The sequence below is a fragment of the Dipteris shenzhenensis genome, chromosome 6 (genome assembly GCF_047967505.1).
Source record: "Dipteris shenzhenensis isolate YYH24624 ecotype China chromosome 6, Dip_SZ_1.0, whole genome shotgun sequence".
In the NCBI taxonomy this organism is placed as follows: Eukaryota; Viridiplantae; Streptophyta; class Polypodiopsida; order Gleicheniales; family Dipteridaceae; genus Dipteris; species Dipteris shenzhenensis.
The window spans coordinates 60,191,305-60,219,040 of NC_141601.1; the positions used below are offsets into that span (position 1 = coordinate 60,191,305).

At 42.0% G+C, this 27,736-nt stretch overlaps 1 protein-coding gene and 1 pseudogene across 1 annotated transcript; one reads left to right on the forward strand and one right to left on the reverse strand.

Moving 5' to 3' along the window:
* Positions 1-17,665: 17,665 nt before the first annotated feature.
* Positions 17,666-21,160, reverse strand: LOC147901438 (uncharacterized; annotated as a pseudogene).
* On the forward strand, positions 18,452-19,129 carry LOC147901439 (uncharacterized). The gene is made up of 2 exons (XM_087375683.1): positions 18,452-18,560; positions 18,654-19,129. Exons 1-2 carry the CDS (start codon positions 18,452-18,454, stop codon positions 19,127-19,129), a joined length of 585 nt encoding a protein of 194 aa, XP_087231809.1.
* Positions 21,161-27,736: the final 6,576 nt, after the last annotated feature.

The window sequence follows — 27,736 nt, forward strand, 5'->3', positions numbered from 1 at the left end:
TTCTCATTTAGGATCGCTCATCCTACTTTTGCAATATGTCTATTCTTCCTTTATGCAACCCCGTTTTGCTGAGGGGTAGACTTGCATGAGTACTTCCTTTGAATTCCCTGTTTTTTCAGATATTCACTGCACTCTTCTAAAAAGTACTCTCCCCCTCCATCAGATCTTAGCACCTTAATATGCACACCTTTCTCTTTTTCAACCATGGACTTAAAAGCCTTGAAGTGGCTGAACACTTCACTTTTGTGCTTCATAAAATAAATCCACACCTTCCTAGTGTAGTCATCAATAAAGGTCACATAGTAATAGCATCCACCAATAGAAGTGGCCTTGGTTTTCCACACATCTAAGTGGATCACTTCCAAGGGTCTTCTTCTCACCTGAGCATTCTTTGGAAATGCATGTCTGGCCTGCTTGCCCATTTGGCATGCTTCACATGCCTTTTGCATTTCCTCAACTCTGAATTTAGGCAAACCTGTCAAAATGTTTTTCATTTGCATAGATTTCAACCTTTGTATATTCACATGCCCAATGCACGTGTGCCATATTTCAATATCTACAATGACACCTCTCCCATGTGCAAACATAGCAGCTTTCATCTTAGGCATATCTACATCCAAGGTAAACATTTTGCTATTTTTGTTGCTGTTTGCAACCAAGCGGCACTTACTTTTCAAGTCCTCAACAAAGCATCCATTAGGATTAAATCTGACTTGCAGACCTTGCTCAACCATCTGGCCAATTGAAACTAGGTTCTTAGTGATGTTTGGAACATGAAGTGCATCTTCCAAGTACTTTGTTTTGCCATCCTGCATAGCCAATGGCACTTTACCAACCTGCGTAATTGGATGCACAGTATTATCACCTATTTCAACATAACCTGGCTTATTCAAATTTTTGACATCACGAAACCACTAACCATGACTAGTCATGTGGTTAGAAGCACCTGGATCAACATACCAAATCATTGGAACTTGCAACATCTCTTGTCATGGAGTTAACCATATGGTGCATCACAAAAAGGTGCTCAATTCTATCATCACCATGCCCTCTTCATGACGCATAGTTGCTTTGCTATAATTTCCCACTTTTGATGTCATTCTGCTTTTTATCGCAGGTCTTCTCCTTGTGTCTAAGTTTTCCACAATAATAGCATTCTGTGCTGCTATCTACTTGCTGGTTCCTTTGCCATCAACCACGGCCTCTTTGGCTCCCCCTGCCTGTAGAACTACCACGTCCTCCTCCATAGGACTGGTTTTCTTGTTGCTGCTGTTGGTTTTGATTTCTCGTGCGGCCACCCAAATGGCCTCTTCCTCTACCCCTGCCTCTACTTGTATTCGAGTAGAAGGTAGACTCTTGAGAAGTTGATGTGGCTGAACCACCATTCCTTTGCTCTTCACTCAACAAGAGAGCAATAAGTTCTTGAAAATCAAGAAATGTTTCACAAACTCCAATGGATGTCCGAAACTGTGCATAATCCTTCCCAAGACCATTCAAGGTCATGGACACTAAGTCATCATCATCAGGTGCTCCAATTGAGCTAAGAGAATCTGCAAGACCAGTCTAACTACGCCATGAGTACAACAAACATAGGCAGTGACATAAATGATAGTCACCCAGGAGATACATCGAGGCTAGAGCTTGATATCTCAATAGTCACATCAATCGAGGAACCAGGGCGAGTTCGAGTAGAAAAGTGATCGAGCTAGGAGCTAGGATAGGTGGCTATAGACTAGGGGCTGGTTTGACATGGGTCAAGAATCCTAGAGTGACCCCGAGTTCTAAGGAAGGGACGCGGCCCTTAAAAGGCGACCAAGTCTAGAGAGACCAATCAGATGTTGAGATATCGAGCTCCACTCGAGATATGCCAGGGTGACCGTTGTGTACTTATGTCATAGCTGGAGATGCAGTTGGTACACTGCCCACGAATAATAGCTGGATGACACCTATCCTTATCTACTATAGTTTGTGGCTCAGTTAGTATGCCACCTTAGTTAGTTGAGTTTGGTTTGAGACCCACATATAGGGTTCTTCTATTTCTTTGTACTAGAGTTCTTTTGGCTTACACAACTAAAAAGAGAAAAACTGTTTTCAGCCTCCACCTTTGTGTGTGTTCCCCCATTGTGATTATGAGAAAGCCTCAAGTGAGACTCCTTCCCTCTCTTCCACAATCTTCGCATGGTATCAGAGCCTTGTTCGTGGTAAGGAGCTCAAGGAAGCAAGCCAAGTTCGTGGTGTCCTGGTAAGAGGACCAGTGTTGCTTTCCTATTTCGAGTTTGGGAGCAAATCTCTGCAGGTAGCACAGCCAGAAGTGCAGGAGTGCACTGTTTCAGATTGAGACGCCCTTCGCGGTGTGGCGAGAGCACAGTATATGCTGTTTTGAAGGCGAAAGTTCTTCGCAGGCACTCAGGAAAAGGCCCTGTTTTTTGCTGTGCGACCACTGCGCGGCTAGTCGGTGAAAAGTTGCCGCAGAAATTGCATCGTATGCCTGTGTGCAGAGACATTGGGAGTTGCGGATTCATGCTTGTTGCCTGTTGATGCAAAATCGTCACTAGGAAGTGACTGTGTGGTGAAACACCACTTTCGTCAGTTTTGCAGATCTGCCCGTGTGAGGCAAAAGCTGTGTTTTTTGCAGTGACAGAATATTTTGCAGTGTTCTGTAATGGCATCTGATTCTCTTTCACAGATTGTCACTGAAAAGCTTGACAAGAACAACTTCCAGGCATGGAAGTTTAGAATGACGAACTTCTTGATGGGAAAAGGCTATTGGGAGTTCATTACAGGAAATGAAGAAGAACCTGTTCTTCCTAATGTTCCCAATCAACAGGAAATGCAGGCATTCAAAGGATGGCATGAGAGAGCCAGGAAAGTTATGTACTGGCTGTCTATCAGCATTTCGGACTCCATGATTGTGCATATTCAGGATGCAAGTATGCCAAAGGAGGCATGGGATACTTTGGCAAAAATGTACAGCACAAATACGCAAGCCAGGAAAATGTAGCTCAAGCAGGAGGTGCACAATGTGCAGAGAGAAAATTTGAGCATCAATGACTACCACATGAAAGTGAAGAAAATTGCAGATGCACTTGCTTCCATTGGGTCACCAGTGGATGATGACGATTTGGTCTCTGTGACCTTGAACGGTCTAGGAAAGGATTATGCATAGTTCCAGACATCCATTGCCGTCCGTGAAAACTTTCCTGATTTTGAGGAGTTGATTGCTCTTCTAATTTCTGAAGAGCAGAGAAATGGGGGTGCATCTTCTTCAGCAAGAACTTCAAAAGAAACTGTCTTCTACTCAAATGCTGGCAGAGGTAGAGGCAGAGGTCGAGGAGGCCGATCTGCAGGCCGTGGTAGAAATCAAAATATGCAGCAAATGCAAGAAAACCAGTCTTATGCAGGAGGACGTGGTAACTCTAGAGGCAGGGGGAGCCAAAGAGGCCGTGGTGGATGGCAGAGAGGCCAAAATGCAAACAGCAATATTGAATGCTACTATTGTGGCAAAATGGGTCATATGGCTAAAGACTGCTACAAAAAGCAGAATGACATTATGAGTGGAAAATTGCAGCAAGGCAATTATGCATCCTCTAGTAGACAGGGCGATGACAGAAATGAGCATTTGTTTATGGTGCAGCATATGACAAATTCTGTAACAAGTGCAGAAGAAAGCAATGATGTGTGGTATGTTGACTCGGGTGCGTCAAACCACATGACAGGTCACGCTGAATGGATGCAGGATGCAAGAAAAATGGAAAAACCAGGATTTGTGGAGACTGGTGATGATACTGCACATCCTATTGTGCAGATTGGCAAAATTCCTTTGTCTATGCAGGATGGGAAAAAGAAATACTTGTCTGATGTATTTCATGTCCCGAACGTCACCAAGAACCTGGTTTCTGTTGGTCAAATGGTTGAGTAGGGCTTGCAGGTTAGATTTAATCCTCATGGATGCTTTGTTGAGGATATGAAAAATAATGGTCGCTTGATAGCAAAAGGAAAGAAGAAGGGCAGGATGTTTACGTTGGATGCAGACATGCCTGAATTGAGTGCAGCAATGTTTGCACATGGGACCGGTGTAGTTGCAGATATTGATATCTGGCACAAACGCATTGGTCATGTTAATATACAGCGACTTAAATCAATGCAAGCCCAAAATATTGTTGTAGGATTGCCAAAATTCAAGGTTGCAGAAATGCACAAGATTTGTGAAGCCTGTCAATTTGGGAAATAGGCAAGGAAACCTTTTCCTAGGCATGTTCAAGAGAGTAAAAAACCATTGGAATTAATCCACTCTGATGTGTGGACTACAAAAGCTGCATCTATTGGAGGCTGTCACTATTTTGTCACATTTATTGATGACTTCAGCAGAAAACTGTGGGTGTATTTTATGAAAAAGAAAAGTGAAGTGTTTGGGCACTTCAAAGCTTTCAAAGCTATGGTTGAAAAAGAAACAGGCCTGCAAATAAAATGCCTAAGGTCAGATGGAGGGGGAGAGTACCTCTCAAATGAGTTTGCAAGGTTCTTGCAGGAGCATGGTATAAAGCAGCAATATTCATGCAGTCATACCCCACAGCAAAATGGAATTGCAGAAAGAAAAAACAGGCATATTGGAGAGGTGTCTCGGGCTATGCTAAATGAAAAAGATCTACCAGATTATTATTGGGCTGAAGCAGTTGCTACAGCAGTCTATATAATGAACAAGACTCCCACTGCAGCAATACATGGCATGACGTCAGAGGAGATGTATACTGGTAGGAAACCAGATATTTCTCATTTGAAGATTTTTGGTTGCATTGCTTATGTCCATGTGCCAGATGAGTTGAGGTCCAAGTTGGATCCAAAAGCTGAGAAGTGCGTCTTTATTGGTTATTCTCTGCAGCAGAAAGGGTATAGATGCTATAACCCTTCTACACGTAAGTTCACAGTGAGCAGAGATGTTGTTTTTGATGAGATGAGCAGCTGGTATAAACCAGTAAATGTGATGATTGATGTAGATGCACAAAATGGTAATGCTGCACAAAATGCACAGCAGCAATCACAAAATATCAGTGGACCTGGAGTGTCCTCTAGCAGTGGTTCACATACTTCGCCATGGACAGGCAGATTGAGATCAGGAGAATCCCCTCAAAGCAATGTAGATAGTGGTATGCAGGTATCACGAAAAGGAAAAGAGAAGGTAGATCAGCCCATGTTTGATGTGAATGCAGGTCACTCTTATGTGGATGGTGAATCCAGTGGCTCAGAACAGAGCATGGATGATGAGTTGGGTATTCCTTCTGTTGTTACACCTGGAGTAAGGAAGACCAGGGATGTTTTGAGAGCACCTGGAAGTGAGCCTATTTTGCGCAGGTCTACCAGGGTTAGGTATCCTGTGGATAGGCTGAAATATGATGGATTTACAGCCATTCACTATGCCTATATGGTCAAAGTGATACAGGAACCAGAACCCACTTCTTTTGAGCAAGCCATGGGAAATGAAAAGTGGGAGAAAGCCATGGATGAAGAAATGGATGCCTTGGATGCTAATGCTACATGGGAATTGGTGCCTTTGCCTAAAGGCAAGAATGCAATTGGCTGTAAGTGGGTTTATAAGATCAAGCACAATGCAGATGGTTCTGTGAATAGATACAACGCAAGATTAGTTGTCAAGGGGTATGCACAGACATATGGCATTAATTATGAAGAAACTTTCAGCCCGGTTGCAAGGATGGCAACCGTAAGAGCAGCCATTGCTATGGCTGCATCAAAGGGATGGTCTTTACATCAGATGGATGTAAAGAATGCCTTCTTGCATGGTGATTTGCAATAAGAGGTCTTTATGGAGTAGCCAGCAGGTTATGTTCACGCGACTCATCCTGAGTTTGTTTGCAGGTTGAAGAAAGCCTTGTATGGCTTGAAGCAAGCACCTAGAGCATGGTCTGACAAGATAGGACAGTATCTTGTCACTATTGGCTTTCAGATTTCCAAGGCAGATTTCTCACTCTATGTGAGAAAAACAGAGAAAGGGATTATGCTGCTGGTCATTTATGTTGATGATTTGATCATCACAGGTGATAGTGATGAAGATATCCTTCATGTGAAAATGCTATTGAGGCAGAAGTTTGAGATGAAGGATTTGGGAGAGCTGCGTTATTTCTTGGGCATTGAGGTGATTAGATCACCAAGTGGGATACAGCTCTTGCAGAGGCAGTATGGATTGGACATGCTGTCCAAATATGGGATGACAGGCTGTAAGCCTATTTCAGTTCCTTTGGAGCAGAATGTGAAGCTGAGCACAGATGCAGGTGAGCTTCTGGAAGACCCTACTATGTATAGACGCATAGTAGGAAGTTTGATTTACATGACTATTACCAGGCCAGATTTGGGCTATGCTGTTGGGTTGGTAAGTCAGTTTATGCAGGCTCCAAGGAAACCGCATTTGGATGCGGCTAGACGCATACTCAGGTATGTGAAGTCCACATTGCAGTATGGACTATTTTATGAGGCTGGGGTTCAGATACAGTTGCATGGATACACTGATGCTGATTGGGCTGGTAGCATTTCTGATAGACGATCTACCAGTGGATATGTGTTCTCTTTTGGGAGTGTTGCAGTCACTTGGAGCACCAAGAAACAGCCTACAGTTGCCTTGTCGAGCACAGAGGCTGAGTACAGGGGTGCAGCAATGGCTGCATGTGAGGTAGCTTGGTTGCATAAGCTACTCTATGATATGCATCAGTCTACAGATGGGCCGGTTGTCATTTATTGTGACAACATGAGCAGTATACACTTGGCAAAGAACCCAGTCTTTCATGCCAGAACAAAGCACATTGAGGTGCATTATCACTATGTGCGGGAGAAGGTTTTACTAGGTCTTATTGATCTAGTTTATGTCAGCACAGAGGATCAGGTAGCTTACATATTCACAAAAGCATTGGGCGCAGAGAAGCTGCACAAGTTCAGAGACCTGCTTGGTGTTGTGCAGGATTTGGGATTGAGCTCGAGGGGGAGTGTTGAGATATCGAGCTCCACTCGAGATATGCCAGGGTGACCGTTGTGTACTTATGTCACCGACTTGTTAGCTGGAGATGCGGTTGGTACACCGCCCACGAATAATAGCTGGATGACAGCTATCCTTATCTACTATAGTTTGTGGCTCAGTTAGTATGCCACCTTAGTTAGTTGAGTTTGGTTTGAGACCCACATATAGGGTTCTTCTATTTCTTTGTACAAGAGTTCTTTTGGCTTACACAACTAAGAAGAGGAAAATTGTTTTCAGCCTCCACCTTTGTGTGTATTCCCCCATTGTGATTGTGAGAAAGCCTCAAGTGAGACTCCTTCCCTCTCTTCCACAATCTTCACATCAGATGTAGTGGTTTCCTATTTTCACACCAAGTGGGAGGTTGTTGTTAGCTAGCTATTTGAGCATTGTAACAGGGAGTGGGGAGATCGATCTTTTAGATGGTGTGTCATGGATTGCCCACTCACATGTGCAGCTATAATAGAGCTTGACAGTTCAAGCCGAGGAGTTTCTGGCTTGGTTGTATATAGTTTATCATATAATACAGTATCAGCATCATTCTATCCAGTGTCTATCATTGTCTATTGTTTTCTCTTAGCTTGCTTTGCTTTCAACCTGTGTGCAATACTTTGCTTTTCTATCATCATACGGTTTTAGTGTGCCACATTAATGGAGCCACCACCGATGAGGAGTATAAGGAATAATTTCCATGTACTCTCGGTAAAGCAGCACAACGACGATTTTAATCAATTTTCAATTGGCTATTTTCGAGATTGGAAGGATATGTCGGAACCATTTCTCAGAAGATCCAGGCAGGAAATCAATGAGGAGGATGTTCGCACAAAACTCAGCAAAGTCAAACAATATAAGGGTGAATTTGTGCAAGATTTTGTGCTAGAGATGAGAGCCCTAATAAATCAGTTGTCGAATGTGCCAAACGACCAATCGATGCGAGCTTGGTTGATTACTGGATGCACCCAGGTTGACCTATAAAAGCTCAAGATTGTGAATCCGACACAGTCTTATGAAGAATTGATGAACCGAGCTATTGCTCTCAAGAAGAGTGAAGGCAAGGTCGAAACCCAAGAAGAGAGGTGAAACTGAGAGCGACACCAAGGAGCCTACAGTAAAGAAGGATAAGTTGAAGATTGAGTTGTGCAAGGCTCTAAAGGAGATGGGCATTCGAAGTAAACCAAGTAGCACCGAGAAGTGGTGTGCTCAATGCTCGAGGAGTGCATGTGGAAGAAGATTGTACTATGAATTATTGCAATACCTGCACGTAATTTAGGCATGACGACTCAGAGTGTTGGTACAATAAGAAGACTCGCCTGGTATCACAAACTAGGTGAGTACCGAGACACGACCTCGGAATGAATGACCACCTCGTCTAGCATAGAGAGGGAAGTGTAAGGAGAAGGCCGAATCCTCTAAAGTTAAATGTTTCTATTGTAGAGAAGCAAATCATGTTCGTTCTAAATGTCCTATATGGGCCAAGCATGTTAAATTTCTCAAGTCTGAAAACAGTGGATACTGACTGCCAAGTTGCACAAAAGGACCATAAAGATGTTGATGCACAGATTGCTCATGAACTGAGGGGTAAAGCTCCCTGGGTGGAGATAGAACCCGAGTCATCTCCAATCACAATCAGCAAACGAGGCAAATCTTCCAAGGCAAGGGAGAATGAAGAAACTTTGGATATACCTGTTGAGGTTAACCCTGAGTTGCCAAATACATGGGAAACATTCAAGAATATGAATGTGAGTTTGACTTTTGTCAAACTGATATCAGGTGTTAATATTACTTTTGAGGAGATAGTTGAGTGTCTTAATTTTTCCAAGTAAAAACCTGCACCCTTTCGAGTTCACATGGTAGATCAACGACATGTGGATCCGAGAGGTATGTTATAGGACGTGGTAATCACTGTAGGTGGAATTTACTACATTGGCAATTTTATCGTGCTTACATTGGAGTAGCAAGCCTATCCTCTAATATTGGGGAGACCCTGGTTAAAAAGTGCAAAAGTGCTGCATGATTGGGGAATTGAAGATATGATGATCAAAACTGAGAATCAAGAAGTGCATATCCTGACTAACCTAAGGAAGATCTTGAGAAACTATCGAAGTACCTGATCCATTTCCTTGGGATGTACAAACTCGGTTAATGGAGATGCAAATACTCTCGGTTGGAGATCTTGATATATTCCAAGTTGTGACTGATATCAAATAGAGGATAGAGGATGTCGAAGGAGATCGAGAGCTCGCTAAGACCCCAATCGATATCAGTCAACTTGGTTCGGAGAAATTTTTACCTGAGCCGACGACTCAGGAGTTGAATCTTGGCACAGAAGAAGATCCCAAGAGACAATGGTGGTAAGTGCTCACCGTTCAGCTGATTAGTTGAGTATTGTGAAAGATCTATTTATGAAGTACAAAGATGTATTTTCTTGGAATTACATCGATCTCCAAGGGGTACCCCCAGGATTATGTTAGCACCAAATTCCTCTTATTCTAGATGCTAAACCAATTTGGTAGCAAAGATTACAAATGAATCCTAATTATCCTAAGCTGGTAAAAGCTAAATAGGATTAGTTTTGTTTTTGGGAAAAAAGGGTGTTTTGATTTATATTAACATTTCAATAACCGAATAATATACAATAAAATTTCCATTGTCTGGTAACAAGACTTATCTATGAAAACACTAAACTCAATCCTTAGGGCCAAAACCATAATGGCGCGGAAGCTTGAGAGATGATTAATTGGATTAGTTGCTACGAGCATGATTCATATATGGAATTGATAGAAGTGATTGGTTATTTCCAATCATTGTGGTGCCCAAGAAGAAAGGCAAACTGCACGTTTGGGTTGACTACAAAAAATTAAATGTGCCAACTCTACCAGATCCATTTTCCATTCCATTTACAAATGGTATCTTAGACCAGGTAGCTGGTCATGAAATGTATTCTTTCATTGATGGATACAATGGTTATAATCAAATCACTATAGTATGAGAGGATCAATCAAAGATTGCTTTCATTACTGAGTGAGGTGCTTATTCCACTCAGGTTATGCCATTTGGATTGCATAATGCCCCGTCTACTTTTGAAAAGTTTATAGTGGAAACTTTTCGAGATTATCTCATAGAGTTCAATGCTATGTTGAGATATCGAGCTCCACTCGCGATATGCCAGGGTGACCGTTGTGTATTTATGTCACCGACTTGTTAGCTGGAGATGCGGTTGGTACACCGCCCACGAATAATAGCTGGATGACAGCTATCCTTATCTACTCTAGTTTGTGGCTCAGTTAGTATGCCACTTTAGTTAGTTGAGTTTGGTTTTGAAACCCACATATAGGGTTCTTCTATTTTTCTTTGTACAAGAGTTCTTTTGGCTTTCAAAACTAAGAAGAGGAAAACTGTTTTTCAGCCTCCACCTTTGTGTGTATTCCCCCATTGTGATTGTGAGAAAGCCTCAAGTGAGACTCCTTCCCTCTCTCCCACTATCTTCACATGGTATCAGAGCCTTGTTCGTGGTAAGGAGCTCAAGAAAGCAAACCAAGTTCGCAGTGTCCTGGTAAGAGGACCAGTGTTGCTTTCCTTTTTCGAGTTTGGGAGCAAATCTCTGCAGGTAGCACAGCCGGAAGTGCAAGAGTGCACTGTCTCAGATTGAGACGCCCTTCGCGGTGTGTGACTTTATTTTTCTGATTCGAGGTCATTTCGGGGCCCGTTTTGGAGGCGGAAGTTCTCCGCAGGCACTCAAAAAAAGGCCCTATTTTTGCTGTGCGACCACTGTTCTGTAGGTCGGTGAAAAGTTGCCGCAGAAATTGCATCGTATGCCTGTGTGTAGAGACATTGGGAGTTGCGGATTCATGCTTGTTGCCTGTTGATGCAAAATCGTCACTAGGAAGTGACTGTGTGGTGAAACACCACTTTCGTCAGTTTTGCAGATCTGCCCGTGTGAGGCAAAAGCTGTGTTTTTTGTAGTGACAGAATATTTTGCAGTGTTCTGTAATGGCATCTGATTCTCTTTCACAGATTGTCACTGAAAAGCTTGACAAGAACAACTTCCAGGCATGGAAGTTTAGAATGACGAACTTCTTGATGGGAAAAGGCTATTGGGAGTTCATTACAGGAAATGAAGAAGAACCTGTTCTTCCTAATGTTCCCAATCAACAGGAAATGCAGGCATTCAAAGGATGGCATGAGAGAGCCAGGAAAGTTATGTACTGGCTGTCTATCAGCATTTCGGACTCCATGATTGTGCATATTCAGGATGCAAGTATGCCAAAGGAGGCATGGGATACTTTGGCAAAAATGTACAGCACAAATACGCAAGCCAGGAAAATGTAGCTCAAGCAGGAGGTGCACAATGTGCAGAGAGAAAATATGAGCATCAATGACTACCACATGAAGGTGAAGAAAATTGCGGATGCACTTGCTTCCATTGGGTCGCCAGTGGATGATGACAATTTAGTTTCTGTGACCTTGAATGGTCTAGGAAAGGATTATGCACAGTTCCGGACATCCATTGCCATCCGTGAAAATTTTCCTGATTTTGAGGAGTTGATTGCTCTTCTAATTTCTGAAGAGCAGAGAAATGGGGGTGCATCTTCTTCAGCAGGAACTTCAAAAGAAACTGTCTTCTACTCAAATGCTGGCAGAGGTAGAGGCAGAGGTAGAGGAGGCCGATCTGCAGGCCGTGGTAGAAATTAGAATATGCAGCAAACGCAAGAAAACCAATCCTATGCAGGAGGACGTGGTAACTCTAGAGGCAGGGGGAGCCAAAGAGGTCATGGTGGATGGTAGAGAGGCCAAAATGCAAACAACAATGTTGAATGCTACTATTGTGGTAAAATGGGGCATATGGCTAAAGACTGCTACAAAAAGCAGAATGACATTATGAATGGAAAATTGCAGCAAGGCAATTATGCATCTTCTAGTAGGCAGGGTGATGATAGAAATGAGCATCTATTTATGGTGCAGCATATGACCAATTCTGTGACAAGTGCAGAAGAACAAAATGATGTGTGGTATGTTGACTCAGGTGCATCAAACCACATGACAGGTCATGCAGAATGGATGCAAGATGCAAGGAAAATGGAAAAACCAGGATTTGTGGAGACTGGTGATGATACTGCACATCCTATTGTGCAGATTGGCAAAATTCCTTTGTCTATGCAGGATGGGAAAAAGAAATACTTGTCTGATGTATTTCATGTCCTGAACATCACCAAGAACCTAGTTTCTGTTGGTCAGATGGTTGAGCAGGGCTTGCAGGTCAGATTTAATCCTCATGGATGCTTTGTTGAGGATATGAAAAATAATGGTCGCTTGATAGCAAAAGGAAAGAAGAAGGGCAGGATGTTTACGTTGGATGCAGACATGCCTGAATTAAGTGCAGCAATGTTTGCACATGGGACCGGTGTAGTTGCAGATATTGATATCTGGCACAAACGCATTGGTCATGTTAATATACAGCAACTTAAATCAATGCAAGCCCAAAATATTGTTGCAGGATTGCCTAAATTCAAGGTTGCAGAAATGCACAAGGTTTGTCAAGCCTGTCAATTTGGGAAACAGGCAAGGAAACCTTTTCCTAGGCATGTTCAAGAGAGTAAAAAGCCATTGGAATTAATCCACTCTGATGTGTGGACTACTAAAGCTGCATCTATTGGTGGCTGTCACTATTTTGTTACATTTATTGATGACTTCAGCAGAAAACTTTGGGTGTATTTTATGAAAAAGAAAAGTGAAGTGTTTGGGCACTTCAAAGCTTTCAAAGCTATGGTTGAAAAAGAAACAGGCCTGCAAATAAAATGCCTGAGGTCAGATGGAGGGGGAGAGTACCTCTCAAATGAGTTTGCAAGGTTCTTGCAGGAGCATGGTATAAAGCAGCAATATTCATGCAGTCATACCCCACAGCAAAATGGAATTGCAAAAAGGAAAAACAGGCATATTGGAGAGGTATCTCGGGCTATGCTAAATGAAAAAGATCTACCAGATTATTATTGGGCTAAAGCAGTTGCTACAGTAGTTTATATAATGAACAGGACTCCCACTGCAGCAATACATGGCATGACGCCAAAGGAGATGTATACTGGTAGGAAACCAGATATTTCTCATTTGAAAATTTTTGGTTGGATTGCCTATGTCCATGTGCCAGATGAGTTGAGGTCCAAGTTGGATCCAAAAGCTGAGAAGTGCGTCTTTATTGGTTATTCTCTGCAGCAAAAAGGGTATAGATGCTATAACCCTTCTACTCGTAAGTTTACAGTGAGCAGAGATGTTGTTTTTGATGAGATGAGCAGCTGATATAAACCAGTAAATGTGATGATTGATGTAGATGCACAAAATGGTAATGCTGCATAGAATTCACAGCAGCAATCATAAAATATCAGTGGACCTGCAGTGTCCTCTAGCAGTGGTTCACATACTTCGCCATGGACAGGTAGATTGAGATCAGGAGAATCTCCTCAAAGCAATGCAGATAGTGGTACACAGGTATCACGAAAAGGAAAAGAGAAGGTAGATCAGCCCATGTTTGATGTGAATGCAGGTCACTCTTGTGTGGATGGTGAATCTAGTGGCTCAGAACAGAGCATTGATGATGAGTTGGGTATTCCTTCTGTTGTTATACCTGGAGTAAGGAAGACCAGGGATGTTTTGAGAGCACCTGGAAGTGAGCCTATTTTGCGCAGGTCTACCAGGGTTAGGTATCCTGTGGATAGGCTGAAATGTGATGGATTTACAGCCATTCACTATGCCTATATGGTCAAAGTGATACAGGAACCAGAACCCACTTCTTTTGAGCAAGCCATGGGAAATGAAAAATGGGAGAAAGCCATGGATGAAGAAATGGATGCCTTGGATGCTAATGCTACATGGAAATTGGTGCCTTTGCCTAAAGGCAAGAATGCAATTGGCTGTAAGTGGGTCTATAAGATCAAGCACAATGCAGATGGTTCTGTGAATAGATACAAGGCAAGATTAGTTGTCAAGGGGTATGCACAGACATATGGCATTGATTATGAAGAAACTTTCAGCCTGGTTGCAAGGATGGCAACCATAAGAGCAGCCATTGCTATGGCTGCATCAAAGGGATGGTCTTTACATCAGATGGATGTAAAGAATGCCTTCTTGCATGGTGATTTGCAAGAAGAGGTCTTTATGGAGCAGCCAACAGGTTATGTTCATGCTATACATGCTGAGTTTGTTTGCAGGTTGAAGAAAGCCTTGTATGGCTTGAAGCAAGCACCTAGAGCATGGTCTGACAAGATAGGACAGTATCTTGTCACTATTGGCTTTCAGATTTCCAAGGCAGATTTCTCACTCTATGTGAGAAAAACAGAGAAAGGGATTATGCTGCTGGTCATTTATGTTAATGATTTGATCATCACAGGTGATAGTGATGAAGATATCCTTCATGTGAAAATGCTATTGAGGCAGAAGTTTGAGATGAAGGATTTGGGAGTGCTGCGTTATTTCTTGGGCATTGAGGTGATTAGATCACCAAGTGGGATACAGCTCTTGCAGAGGCAGTATGGATTGGACATGCTGTCCAAATATGGGATGACAGGCTGTAAGCCTATTTCAGTTCCTTTGGAGCAGAATGTGAGGCTGAGCGCAGATGCAGGTGAGCTTCTGGAAGACCCTACTATGTACAGACGCATAGTAGGAAGTTTGATTTACATGACTATTACCAGGCCAGATTTGAGCTATGCTATTGGGTTGGTAAGTCAGTTTATGCAGGCTCCAAGGAAACCGCATTTGGATGCGGCTAGACGTATACTCAGGTATGTGAAGTCCACATTGCAGTATGGACTATTTTATGAGGCTGGGGTTCAGATACAGTTGCATGGATACACTGATGCTGATTGGGCTGGTAGTATTTCTGATAGACGATCTACCAATGGATATGTGTTCTCTTTTGGGAGTGCTGCAGTCACTTGGAGCATCAAGAAACAGCCTACAGTTGCCTTGTCGAGCACAGAGGCTGAGTACAGGGGTGCAGCAATGGCTGCATGTGAGGTAGCTTGGTTGCATAAGCTACTCTATGATATTCATCAGTCTATAGATGGGCCAGTTGTCATTTATTGTGACAACATGAGCAGCATACACTTGGCAAAGAACCCAGTCTTTCATGCTAGAACAAAGCACATTGAGGTGCATTATCATTATGTGCGGGAGAAGGTTTTACTAGGTCTTATTGATCTAGTTTATGTCAGCACAGAGGATCAAGTAGCTGACATATTCACGAAAGCATTGGGCGTAGAGAAGCTGCGCAAGTTTAGAGACCTGCTTGGTGTGCAGGAATTGGGATTGAGCTCGAGGGGGAGTGTTGAGATATCGAGCCACTCGCGATATGCCAGGGTGATCGTTGTGTATTTATGTCACCGACTTGTTAGCTGGAGATGCGGTTGGTACACCGCCCACGAATAATAGCTGGATGATAGCTATCCTTATCTACTCTAGTTTGTGGCTCAGTTAGTATGCCAGTTTAGTTAGTTGAGTTTGGTTTTGAGACCCACATATAGGGTTCTTCTATTTTTCTTTGTACAAGAGTTCTTTTGGCTTTCACAACTAAGAAGAGGAAAACTGTTTTTCAGCCTTCACCTTTGTGTGTATTCCCCCATTGTGATTGTGAGAAAGCCTCAAGTGAGACTCCTTCCCTCTCTCCCACTATCTTCACATGCTATGTATATGGATGAATTCTATGTGTATTCCTCTAAAAAAGATAATTTAACACCATATTAGAGAATTTGGGAAAATCCCAATTCCCATGAAATGAAATATAGCCACTTCAAAAGTAAAATATGATGTTTTTATTAAAACATTGTGTCCATTCAGGACCCAAGTTTTGATGATGTTAGACTAGATGAAGAAAACACTTTCCCACTAAAATATTTGAATCAATATTTAGAACCTTCAAGGCAATGAACTTCCTTACTTTTCCATTGGGAGCTTACATCATGGCTTGCAAATGTCACCTTTTATTTTGTAATGAGTGTATCAAATTAACTTAGAGAAAATTCAAAAAATTTTGTGTTAGTGTTTCGCAATATTGTCTTATGCATTAGGAATGTTAGAGAGATGACATACAAAAAATAAATGTAGTGTTTAAAAACACCTTTGTTTTCTAATGTGAATTGGAATATTTCAAATTGTGTACATTGACACATATTGCACCCATATTGCATCACTGCAGAGCTTGAAATCTCTCAGACATGTGGTGTTAATAAACACCTTCTCTTTAATTGCTTCTTGCAAGAGCTTTCCCTATGCTAAATAATTGATACATAACCAATTATTTCACACATACCCAAATTTGCAACTAAATCTTTCACATCACTTGTGTCTCATTGAAACAATCAACACGATCATCAACAATGTCTTTTTAGAATTCATATTCACAAAGTAGATCAACTCCAAAGTCCATATACTCTTATGATTTTTACCACAATGTAGCCATGGGAGCTCAAATCTCTTTGCGAGCTTAGAGCCCCAAGGTGGTAACTTAGGGATATATGCAAATATAAAAACTGTTCTTTCTTTTGAAATACATTGAGGTAGTTATATATCATACAATACATACTCCCACAATACATTTCACATCTACCAAAGGTTGAACCAATGGATCTTCAATCATGCCATAAGTCTTCATTTTTGGAAGAAACCTAATGAGAGCTCTCCAAGTATCATAATCATACTTTGTACCATTGTATGTCATGAAATCATGTCTCTTCTTTATGCTTGTATGGATTCTTTGAAAACTTTCATGATCATTTCCTACAATATCATGATCACTATACCCTCTCAACTTGTTGGATCTATACCCTAAGAAAATATGTCATTGGTACTTAACATTTTAAGAGGTTTGTCATCAAGATCTAGCCATGCGACCAAATCTCCATAGGCCTTAGATTCAAGATATCAATAGGTATGTCATTAAGATTTGGCTAATTGGTCAAATATCCCTAGACCTTGGTCTATGTGAGAGCCAAGAGTTGGTATGTGTGGGATACAAATAAATTATAAGCTTCTAGAAGAGTTTTCTACGGGAAGTTTTTCTTAGAGATCAAGATTTGGCCACATGGACGAATCTAAAGCTAGCCATTGACAATTCAAGTTTCCTTCTTTTGACCTTCCTTTCCCCTTAGAAGAGCTTCGACAAATGAATCAAAATGTTCCATAAGATTTTCTTAATAATAGTGTTTCTTGGAGATCAAGATAGGCCCCTCTCATAGCCAAATCTCAGGATTTTTCCATATAGGCTAAATTTTAAAGCGCCTATGGATAAGCTCAAATTTTAAAATTATAAAATTGAACTTGTAACTAGTAGAGGTTGTTCCCTATTTTTTGAATGAAATTGTGGATGCATGGAACAAGGTTCCACATGATTTTCTTAGAATAGTGGTTTCTTAGAGATCAAGATTTTGGTTGCATGGCCAAATCTCAAGATTCTGCCACATGGCCAAATCTCAAGGCATACATGGACAATTCAAAACTTGAAATTAAAAATTCAAGATTTTACCCTCCTTTGGACCTCATCAAAACTACATAGCCTTACGATGCAAAAAATCCCTTTGTAATAGACGTGGAGTCCAACCATCATAGCCAAGGAAAGAATTTGAGATGGAATAAAATGTGATTTGATATTGCCAACAAATTTTAAATAGCATAGAAATTCATTAGGAAAAATTTGGACTCAAAAGGGGGCTGTTTCAATATCAACATAATAATAACCACATGGGTTCAGTGGCAGGAAATCCTCCCAATGGGCTTCACTGGTGGTGGGTCCTCTGTACAAACCCACCCAAAACGTGGAGATACTCCAAATCTTCAAAAAATATTAACAAAACCTGCATGTCAGTCCTATAATAATTTTAAATTCTTCTGTCATGCCTGCTGTCTGCCCCTCATATTATAAAATAACATTTATTAGCTTCGTTTGTCAGACCTTCAGCAATATAAAAGTATTTTCACCACACTCAAACTAACGAATTCGTTACATAGATCCACAAACTAAGTCCAAATTTTGAATCTATGTCTGGTTGCTTCCCCCAGATTTTGAAACAAGTCTCATCATTTGGATCTCTTCTCTCCCTTGAACTATCATTCCTAGTCAGTCTCTCATTTCTTCCTGCCTTTTGAGAGAGACAGTGGTTGCTCCTTAACCTTTCTTGACCCACAGACGTCCACTTTTTGCTGCTTCTTGCTTTCTTAGACACCTGTTCATTTTCTATGGCAAGTGAAAGTGGGTTGAAGCGGGCAAGTAGTATCTCATTAGTGGTTTTGTATAACATCAAGGATGAGAAGGGAGATTGGATTCCCCATCTATACAGGAAGTACTCATGGGTCATCATGCAACCGGCCAGTCGTGGCCACTATTGTGTGAATGGAAAGGGCTCAGAAGACTTATCAAAACACTGGAAAGGAAGGATCCTTGACTTCAAGATGTCACTAGGAGGAAAATCTATCAAAGAGGTGTTGATCCAACATGTCTTCATGCAAAAAGAGATCAACATGGGACCAGACACGGGACTTCCAAGATATAGACCACATTGTAAGTACATGTATGTTCTTCACCAACCATGATTGAATTTCCAATACATTGCTTGTGTGCTAATGCAAGGAACGTTGTTTTACCCATTCATAGATTTGTATCCTTCCAATCTTCAGGAGTGGCAACCCGCTCAGTGCTTGATGGGTTTCCTGAATGTTATACATGCTGAGGTGGGGGAACTTCAGTTTGAATGCCATTCACCAATTGATCTAGCAAGAAGTGGGACATATTTTTATGATTCGCTTTATATTGTGCCCACTCAAGCAGGACGACAAGGAAAGCTTGAAAATATTCCTCTTCCTACACTTGATAGTCTCGAGTGGCCATTGCCTAATACACAAGTGATAGAGGCATACATGACAAAAATGTTTAACGACATTCAATGTGCCATGAATCTTCCATTTGCATGCTTTGTTGATTTTTTTTCAGACTACCAACAACTAAGAAGATCCAAAACAACTTTTATGTGCAAGCTTTTGGATGAAGCTTGGCTTGACAGTCTGTTAGAGAAAGGGTGGACAGTCAGAATAGTGGAGGGAGATGATCTCATTCAATGTCGATATGATTGACATTACATTTAGGTGAGTTGACTATCAATTGTATTGATTGGAAATAGTCGTCTTCAAATAATTCATCATGGCCATCATTTGAAAATAATATGTCTTACTTGTTTCTAGGTATTAGATATTATATTGGTAGGCAACAGCTGTGCATGTCATTTACTTATAGAAGATGGCGATGGATTAACAACCATTGGGAAAGCATGGACCAAGACACGAGACTTGACAACCACTCTCCATTGGTATATATTGTTGTTCTACGACAGGGTCATCCATCATTGACATTGGAAGTGGAAGAGAATCGGACCCTCGAATATGTAAGGAATGAAATGGAGGTTGTAGTACAGAATCCTTCGGACCAATTTTACTTCAAGCTTGATGGTAGCAAGTTGAGTAGAAGAAGAGAAAGACAGATCATCTGTAAAGACATTGTAGCCCCACATGAATTGGAGGCATTAGAAATTGTATTATGATTACAATGTATTTGACATTGGAAAAAAAACTTCTATGATGACTACATTGTTCTCGTTGTAAAAAAAATTATATTTGCAATATCGACGGTTGCTATTTTGCTTTCTCTACTCGTTCAAGTCGAATGTTAAACTTACAATTATATTTTGAAATGCAAATTCCCTTGATATACTCACAATTATCAAGGGCCATACTCACAAATTTGTTATCAAAAGCCATATTCACACATAAATCAAGGAAACTCTTTTGAAAATGTGCACAACAAAACAGAATGGGCGAAATCGTTGATTTTGATTTTGAATTAAATGTACAACAATAATACACTTTGGCGACTTCATACAAATGGAGCCTAGAACCCCCAATGTGCGGCCTCGGACTCATTCCACGGCTCCTCTCCAAAATAAGGTGCATAAGTAACATTAGTTTCGATGGGCCCCGATGATCCTCGCGGAGCAGGGGGTACAAAATTGATGGCTACATCTGCGGCCGCATCCTACATGTGCTCCAGAATGTGGCATATGGTGTTCTACCTAAAAGCATGGACATCCAAATTCGTGTACAGCGACAAGGAAGGGTACTGCAAGAAGAATTTCAAAGAGCATAAGCACACCATAAGGATTTTATCAACTTATCATTAGCGCAGACGATAAAGAATGAACAGCACAAAACACAAATTGGGATGCTTACATCGTCACATGCAATACCAAACAAGCCGCATAAAAGCAAAAGGGCATTAAGCGCCACTCACCACCCGCAGCTATGGCCATCATCCTGCCTGGCAACCCTCACTCTCTGCATAGTTGACCGATCCAATAAATTATCTTCTTGTAGCATGACTTCCAATGCAGAGAGGAACTTCCTTACGGCCCTGCAAGGAAGAAAACATGTATCAATAACAACACGAGACCGCATAATTAGATATCTCTGAGATTGCTTTTGTTGTACTTACAGCTCGACGTTGGCGTGGACGCCTGCCACTGAATTTGCAAGGTACACTCTTGCTGTTTGCACATCAACGAGTACCAGGCTGCAGTGGGAACTGCATGATTAGGGATATCTTAGTTTATTTCAATATGTGGCGGGAGGAATAAAATAGCAGATGTCACAGATATGCCATCTTCCAAAAAAAATACTCACTCTTCGAAGTAAGCAAAAAAGAAGAGTCGGGCGATGTCCAGTTGAGCATCCCGGAACCAGGGGCAGATGTCAAAATAAGAATTTGAATCGTTGGTCAGCAACGTAGAGATCAGCGAATCAATTTGGTACACTTGCTCTTGGATCTCCCGAGGCAAAATTGAAATAATATAACTGCACAACAATTGGAATCAGCATCAGAATACCATTGCTTGAAGAACTGGCCCAAAAATCTATGGATTCATCACAACGCGAGTTGAACCTAACGTAAAATTAAACACTATCTTTCTCGCGTTGTCATGAATCATGTAGGTTAATATAAAAAAAGGGGTTGGAGAAGGTGAGATTTATCACATACCTCAAAACACACCGCAAGACTTTGTCATTCGTCTCCTTTCGAGGATCATTCAAAATCTGGACTTCTTCGTCCAACATGGGGAATAAGCTTTCTACACCTCGAACTTGTATTCCCAAATTGAATTGTGGTCCGAGGATGGAGAGAGACCCCCTATTCATCTGTCGGAGCGCATGAATGGTCTCTCGTCTAGAGGCCAGAGCTTGCATACAACGTTGGTGCTCCGTTTGTTGCTCTCTCTGGGCCCCCTTCTAGTGCAGGACCTAGTCTCCACATGGGGCCCTGCATCCCTTCTCTCAATCTCCTCTATGACGTCCTCAACTCTCACCTTTTGCATAGGGGGCACCTCCAAAATGGCGATCATTCTTTTATCGCTTAGGACCACTGGCTCCAAACCCTTGTCAAAATTGAATCGAAGCGCCCTTAAGCTATAAAAATCTTTATCCATAATAGTACCTCTATGTGCATGGGTTGCAAGAATATAACTATCCGAAAAAAAAATTCTCAAAAAGTCTTCTGCCGCCTCCTGAAGTCCTAACAAGGCCGTTATTTCCCATCAGAAGGTCAGGCCGTAGTCCTGGCAGATCAACCTAACCAGCCACTAGAAAGGGAGCCGGGGGATCGCAGAGGTGATCTTCCTCTAGCACTTCCTCAGCTCCCGCAGAACTGATCGGTGTTGCTAAACCCGCTTATTTCTTGGAATGTTCTGCCTGAGCTTCCTTGGAGTGCCAACCTTCCTGCCTCTCGACTCCTTCAGCTTTGACATTTTCTTTCTTGCAGAAGGGGTCGCTGTTGAAGCCGATTTGTCCTTCGGCTTGGCCATATGATTGACGCGAGCCATCTGATAAAAAAAGAAAGACAGGATTAAAGTAAGGACAAAATCGTTTCACCACAACGCGAGAAGGCATGAGCAAACAAAATAGTGCCCGCTCCTCGCGTCGTAGTGAATCGACTCACACATACATCAAAGTACTTTCTGATGAGAAGAAATCGATTCATCACAATGCGAGGAGGCCTGGGCAAACAAAATAGTGGCCCCTCCTCGTGTTGTTGTGAATGGACTCACACACACACAAAGGTACTTATTGATGAAGAAAAATGGACTCACACAAACACAAAAGTACTTGCTTATGAGAAAAAACCCATTTACAACAACGCGAGAACACTTGGGCAAACATAAGAGTGGGCCCTCTTCGCGTTGTAGTGAATCGACTCACACATACATCAAAGTACTTGCCGATGAGAAGAAATTGATTCACCACAACGCGAGGAGGCTTGGACAATCATAATAGCAGCCCCTCCTCGCGTTGTAGTGAATCAACTCACACATACATCAAAGTACTTGCTGATAAGAAGAAAATGATTCACCACAACGCGAGGAGGCCTGGGCAAACAAAATAGTGGCCTCTCCTCGAGTTGTTGTGAATGGACTCACACACACAAAAGTACTTGTTGATGAGGAAAAATGGACTCACACAAACACAAAAGTACTTGCTTATGAGAAAAAACCCATTCACAACAACGCGAGAATGCTTAGGCAAACATAAGAGTAGCCCCTCTTTGCGTTGTAGTGAATCGACTCACACATGATTGAAAGTACTTGCTGATAAGAAAACAATTCACCACAATGCGAGGAGGCCTAGGCAAACACGATAGTGGCCCCTCCTTGCGTTGTTATGAGTAGACTCCCACACAAACACAAAAGTACTTGCTTATGAGAAAAAACTGATTCACAACAATGCAAGAACGCCTGGGCAAACAAAATAGAGGCCCCTCCTCGTGTTGTAGTGAATCGACTCACAGACACATAAATTTACGTGCTGATGATAAAACTGCGATTCACCACAATGCGAGAAGGCCCAGGCAAACGCAATAGGGGCCCCTCCTCGTGTTGTAGTGAATCGACTCACACACGCCTAAAGTTACTTGCGATTGATACGTAACACGCGTTGCTAGAAAAATAATTAAAAAGATTGCTATAAACCATGCAACTCACCTTCTCTAATAGTCAATAAGCAGGAGGGGCAAGCGTCGGTAAGGGCGAGCAGGAAGCATGGGTGAGAGGGAGTAGGAAGCATGGGGGAGAGGGAGGAGGAATGTGGGTGGGTGTGAGGGGCAAACGGCTGGAAACATGATTAAGGGGCGATTAAATGAGCTATAAAGCCACCTAATTAAACTCCACGTGGTCATGGCCCTCGGATGCACCAAGGATGCCTTTTTGTGGACGCTGTCACTCATGCATTGGGTTGCCAATACGGCAGTGCAGACTTGTAGTACTCCGATTAAATATTCCACCACGTGTCACGAATGCGTTGGCTGGCGATTTCGGTGGCATAGACGTGGCAGTGCAAATTTAAGGCTGTTCGCCCGTTACTTCCTCTCCCCACACTCGACCCTCCCATTCGACTCCTCCCATTCCTATTCTTCACGCATCCTACTCCTGAAACCTCCCTCTCCACCGGCAACTCAATCTTTCCACACTTCTCCTTCGTGGCCAGCCGATCAATTCGTGCATCTGTGAGTTTGCTTCTTGCCTACATCTATATTCAAGCATCTGTCTACATGCTCGTATACAAACTCGCCTCCATATTCCACGAGTGCATATTGTTACTTGTCTACATTTGTTATGTGATTCACCACAATGCGATATAGACATGTTTCATGCTTGCCTTCCCCCCACATCGTGTTGTGGTGAATCAAACCTTCCTTCCAGAGACACACACCATTTTCATATGTCGAGGTTTCGAGTAGCGATTCACTACAACGTGAAAAGACCGTTCTCTGTTGCTTTCCTGTGCCCTTTATCGCATTGTGGTGAATCGTGATGAAAAGACATTAAATCATTCGATATGTGATTCACCACAATGCGATATAGACATGTTTCATGCTTGCCTTCCCCCCACATCGCGTTGTGATGAATCAAATCTTCCTTCTAGAGACACACACTCTTTCCATATGTCGAGGTTTTGGGTAGTGATTCACTACAACGCGAAAAGACTGTTGTCTATTGCTTTCCTATGCCCTTTGTTGAGTTGTAGTGAATCGTGATGAGAAGACATTAAATGATTCGTTATGTGATTCACCACAATCCGATATAGACATGTTTCATGCTTTCCCCCCCCACCCCCCAATCGAGTTGTGGTGAATCAAACCTTGATTCACTACAACGCGAAAAGACCGTTCTCTATTGCTATCCTGTGCTTTTTAGCACGTGATGAAAAGTCATTAAATGATTCACCACAACGTGATAAAGACATGTGTCATGCTTGCCTTCCCACCACATCGCATTGTGGTGTATCAAACTATCCTTCAACAGGCACATTATTTCCATATATCGATGTTTCGGGTGGTAATTCACAACAACGTGATAAGACAATCACATTTGCTTCCCCTCCTTCTTATCTCGTTGTAGTGAACCCATTCTGTGTTACCTTATCTGCTTTAATATATAACTTTTTACTTTCTTTCCATTGTAGCTATGGCACAAATTGAGATAGAGATAGAGGAGGACTTGACAGTTGCAAAAACCCTTGCGGCCCAGTTGTTCGAATTTCTCTACAAAATTGGACACCATGCTCTAACTCCATCCATCTCGCATATGTTCAATTGTGAGTTTTCTTTGGACGATACTCTTGCTGTCCAGAGCATGTATTTCGAAGAGGAAAGGGCCCGGTGCGACAACATCACGTGTGATGGAGCTATCACCATTGAGGATATCAAGTACATTCACTTCAATTTTTCAACCTCGCCAGAGAAGAAGCAGAGGCTGAACAGGGATTGGCACAAGATCCAAGCCAATAAAAAGTGGACGAAGATTTGTCCTGTCCACAAAAAACCCTGCCGATTCATGGAGTATTTCTATGCATTTTTTTGTTACTTGCATATGAACATCGATTTAAAGGACGAAGATGATGAGGGTTCACTGCCTGAACCCCCAAAAAGAAGCGATGAAGAAGTTGAAAAACACGATGATACTCCTCATCTCATTGAGGAGATCAATGTTAATGAAGAAAAGGAGGCTAGCCAGCTTTTTGATATTAACGAGTTGAGGAATGTGGGGCAAGATGTTTCCACAACAGTTCGTGATGACAAACTATGAAGAGGGGAGAGGAGAAGAGTGGAGATGAGGAGAGAGGGCACAGCTAGAGAGCACACTACAAATGACTAACTGTACACTAGATTTAGTTGAAAAAATAGAATATATACAATCCCTTTTAGGGTTAGGGTTAGGGGATCTAACCCTTTCCTTTATAGCACTCTATAAGGTTAGTGCTATGCACATATGATCACGTGATGGTGCTATGCACACATGATCACATGATGTTGAGCGTGAACTCTCAACACCTTCCCTCAAGATCAACATCATGAAGTAGGCCTTCCCTCAAGATGATGATTCTAGGGAATCGAAGAAGGACTGAGCATTACATTCCATCACACCCCTTTAATGGGAATGTCCTTCCTCTACGTCAAACCAAGAGCTAGTCAGTGTTTCTCGAATAGCTCTTTATCGAGTGGTTTGGTAAAGATGTCTGCAACATTTTCTTTGCTATCACAATGCTGCTGTGTGATGTCACCAACACTCTTTCTCTGATGAAGTGCTCTCTGACATCAATGTGCTTTGTCCTGGAGTGATATACTGGATTTTTGGCCAATGCTTGAGCCGATTGATTATCACAGTATATTGTTGTTGGCTTTGACTCATCAAAGTAATCTATTTTTGACAATAGTCTTCTGGGCCATATAGCCTCACATGCACCTGTAGTGAGTGCTCTATATTCTGCTTCAGTTGAAGACAAAGAAACAGTTGGCTATTTGATTGACAACCATGATATAGCACCTTGACCAAGGAAAAATGCATATCCCTATGTCGATCTCCTGGTCTCATGATCTCCAGCATAGTCACTGTCACAGTATCCATGCAACTGTGGATGAGTTCCTCTGTATTCTATCCCAAACTGTCTTGTACCTCTGATGTATCTCAAGACTCTTTTGGCTGCATTCCAATGAGACTGTTTTGGATTTTCCATAAACTGTGCTAGTGAGCTTACTGCATAACAAATATCTGGCCATGTGATTGTCAGATATATGAGAGATCCAATGAGCTGCCTGTAGTATCGGTCATTGACTGTAGGCTTTTCTAAATCTTTAGTAAGTTTCAAACTCTGCTCCATGGGAGTGGCTGCAATCTTGCAATCTGCCATATGAAACTTCTTCAGGAGACTGTCAACATACTTGAGCTGACTCATAAATGTGCTATCTGAATCTCTCCAGAATTCAATTCCAAGACAATAGTGCATAAGTCCAAGATCTTTCATGTTGAACTCTGCAGATAAGTCTTGTTTTAATTTTCTGATGAAGCTATCCTTGCTTCCTGTCACAATCAGATCATCTACGTACAAAAGTGCAATAGTAATGTCTTCCCCTTGAACTTCGTAGTAGAGAGTATGATCTGCATTGGACTTCATGTATCCCAGATCAGCAAAATACTTGTCAATTTTGCTGTACCAACTTCTGGGTGCTTGCTTTAAGCCGTAGAGACTTTTCTTGAGATGGCAAACCTTTTTCTCCTTTCCTGGTTCAACATAACCTGCTAGTTGTTGCATGTAGGCTTCCTCATCTAGATAACCATTGAGAAATGCATTCTTGACATCGAGCTGATACACATTCCATTTGCTGAGTGTCGCTAGTGATATCAAGTACCGTATGGAATCCATCTTTGCTACTGGAGCATAAGTCTCATCATAATCTTGACCATATTGTTGTGCAAATCCTTTTGCAACTAATCTGGCTTTGTATCTCTGAATACTGCCATCTAGATTGTACTTCACTTTGTATACCCATTTGTTGGCTATGGCCTTCTTTCCTGGTGGAAGGTCGCATAATTCCCAAGTGTTATTTTTATACAAAGCATCCATTTCTTCATTCATAGCATTTTGCCATTCTGGCTTGTCTATAGCGTCTTCGAAGTACACTGGCTCTTCTATAGCCATGATGGTAGTCATAAGAGCATAGTTGGTGGTTTCCACCTAAATTGCTTTGCCTTTCTGAGCATATGTCAATCTGGCTGGTGGTCTGCTTTCCCTAGTAGACCATCTGAGCTGCTGTGGCTCTGCTTGGGGTGTTGCTGGCAATTCATCATCAACCTATTCTGTAGATGACTGTGAAGTTGATGCTTCTATCTCCTGTGTAGGTGAGGTTTTCCATTCTGATTCCTCATCAAAGATTACATCTCTGGAGATAATGACTTTGCGGTTGATGGGATCATACAATTTGTATGCTTTGCTTTCTTCACTGTAGCCAACCATGATGCATTTGCGTGACTTCGCATCCAATTTCCTGCGATGATCATCATGTATGTGGGCATATGCTATGCAACCAAATATGCGGAGATGCCCATTGTGTGGCTTGTGTCCAGTGAATGCTTCATAAGGAGTCATAGCTTGTATCGGTTCGGTAGGAAGCCGATTAAGCAAGTAGTTAGCTATAGCTATTGCTTCTGCCCAATACTGATTCAGAAGGTGCTTTTCACTAAGCATTGCTCTAGCACTGTCTGCTAAAGTCGCATTCTTCCTTTCAGCTCTTGCATTCTGCTGAGGAGTATCTACACATGTGAATTGTCTTCGAATGCCGTGATTGTTGCAAAAGTTCATGAATGC